The sequence below is a fragment of the Protobothrops mucrosquamatus genome, unplaced genomic scaffold (genome assembly GCF_001527695.2).
Source record: "Protobothrops mucrosquamatus isolate PMUCROS unplaced genomic scaffold, P.Mucros_1.0 scaffold_197, whole genome shotgun sequence".
NCBI lineage: Eukaryota > Metazoa > Chordata > Lepidosauria > Squamata > Viperidae > Protobothrops > Protobothrops mucrosquamatus.
In genome coordinates this window covers 690,669-692,692 of record NW_015386273.1, presented here as the reverse complement: position 1 = coordinate 692,692, position 2,024 = coordinate 690,669, and the positions used below count along the sequence as shown (strand labels likewise).

The window sequence follows — 2,024 nt, the reverse complement described above, 5'->3', positions numbered from 1 at the left end:
TCTCTCTCTCTCTCTCTCTCTCTCTCTCTCTCTCTCTCTCTCTCTCTTTCTTTCTCCTCTCTCTCTCTCTCTCTTTCTTTCTTTCTCCTCTCTTTCTTTCTCTTTCTTTCTTTCTTTCTTTCTTTCTTTCTTTCTCCTCTCTCTCTCTCTCTCTCTCTTTCTTTCTTTCTCCTCTCTCTTTCTTTCTTTCTTTCTCCTCTCTCTCTTTCTTTCTCTTTCTTTCTTTCTTTCTTTCTTTCTTTCTCCTCTCTCTCTCTCTCTTTCTTTCTTTCTCCTCTCTCTTTCTTTCTTTCTTTCTTTCTTTCTTTCTTTCTCCTCTCTCTCTCTCTCTCTCTCTCTCACACACACACACACACTTAATCCCTTGCAGAGTTTTTTTTTCTATTCTGTGGAACTGATTCACCTGATTTCCTATTCTGGTTTTATTCTTCCAATAGGAGCAGCGTCTAAAAGAGCTTGCAAAGAAACCCCACACATCTTTCACCACAGCCTCTTCCCCTGTGTCTAATACTGCAGGAAGTATAATGACCACACCAGCTATTGATATTTTTTCCACACCCAGTTCTTCAAACAGGTAAGATTCAGAAGAGCTGTTCTGCCAGGTGTTAGTCAGGGAAATGCCAGACAGGCCGAAAGCCAGGGGTGGGTGACTTTGGGCTAGTCCTGGACTAGGCAACCTTGGCTCTTTTAAGACTTGTGGACTTCAATACCCAGAATTCCTGAACCAGCCATGCTGACTCAGGAATTCTGGGAGTTGAAGTCCACAAGTCATAAAAGAGCCAAGGTTGTCTACCCCTGGGCTAGTCACAATCTCTCTGCCCGATTCACCTCACAGGGTTGCTGTTGTAGAGACAGTAGGAGGGGGAAAAAGGTGTATTGCAGGGGTCTCCAACCCCGGTCCTTGGACCGGTACTGGGCCACAGCATGCCAGCAACCGGTCCACGCAAACAAGCAAAGCCCCATCCGTGGGATGCAGGCAACACACAAAACCACACCCCCTCCGGTCCGTGGAAAAACCTCTCTCCACGGAACCGGTCCCTGGTGCCCAAAAGGTTGGGGACCTCTGGTGTATTGGATATGTTGACCAAGTTATTTGTAAAAAAAATAAAGTGGAATACAATACATAATAAATAAAAATGTAAATGTTCGTTTGTTCAAAATCTTAAATCTCCGAAAGTTCTTCACCGATTGCTTTGAAATTTTGACACGACGTTGCATTCAAATACGTGCGTGTTTTTATATACCTACTATTATATAGATGCCACACCTGTGTTAGATAAAAACATGCTTTTTTTGAAAAACAGCGCCATCTGTTGGACGTAAAAGCAATACATGCTTTTACCAGACTGAGCCACAGCAATGCGTGGCTGGGTACAGCTAGTAATAAATAAAAAAGGTCATAGCACCATTCCCCACCCCCTGAAGTACATTGCAGGAAGAGGTTTTTGGCCCAGAGGGGATACTAAAATGCTGTTTTGTAACGTGGAACTATGAGTGAAAGTGTCCTTTGGGAATAGCGGCCTCCTTGAGTCTGATGAGCTACCTCTTTAGTTTCTGACTTTGGTTTACCAGGTAGTGAATTCTGTATCCAGGCCCCATCCTAGGTGTGTTCACAGGGGCTGTTCTGAAGAGCTCCTTAAATGGAAGCAGTGGCGCTGCTGTTTTAAATATTTACAATGCTCTTCTCTGTGTTATTGTTTCTGTAGTTCATCCAAGCTGCCAAATGACTTGCTTGATTTACAGCCAGCTTTTCATCCAGGTGTGCATCCAATATCCTCTGCACCACAAGTGGGAGGGACCTGGGGAGGTAAGAGATTTTGTTGTGATTATAATAATAATAATAATAATTTAATTTGTACCCCGCCCTTCTCCTCACCGGACTCAGGGCGGCTAACAGCCTTGTAAAACCACAATACAATAAATATCCATTAAAACCAAATTAAAAGAAAATATTTGAAGCGGCCAATCGTTAAAATTAACCTTTAAAATACCCTTAAAAACCCCACTAAAATTCCCTAGGCCAG

General features: G+C 43.0%; 1 protein-coding gene across 2 annotated transcripts in view; it reads left to right on the top strand.

Annotated features, from left to right (window-relative positions):
• The window catches only part of PICALM (phosphatidylinositol binding clathrin assembly protein), a 79,525-nt gene that overhangs the window by 46,048 nt on the left and 31,453 nt on the right, over window positions 1-2,024 (top strand). For both annotated transcript variants that reach the window (XM_015825107.1, XM_015825116.1), the window contains exons 11-12: window positions 438-574; window positions 1,707-1,807. In XM_015825107.1, the coding sequence (XP_015680593.1) occupies window positions 438-574; window positions 1,707-1,807 (238 nt within the window). The remainder of the gene's footprint in view (window positions 1-437; window positions 575-1,706; window positions 1,808-2,024) is intronic.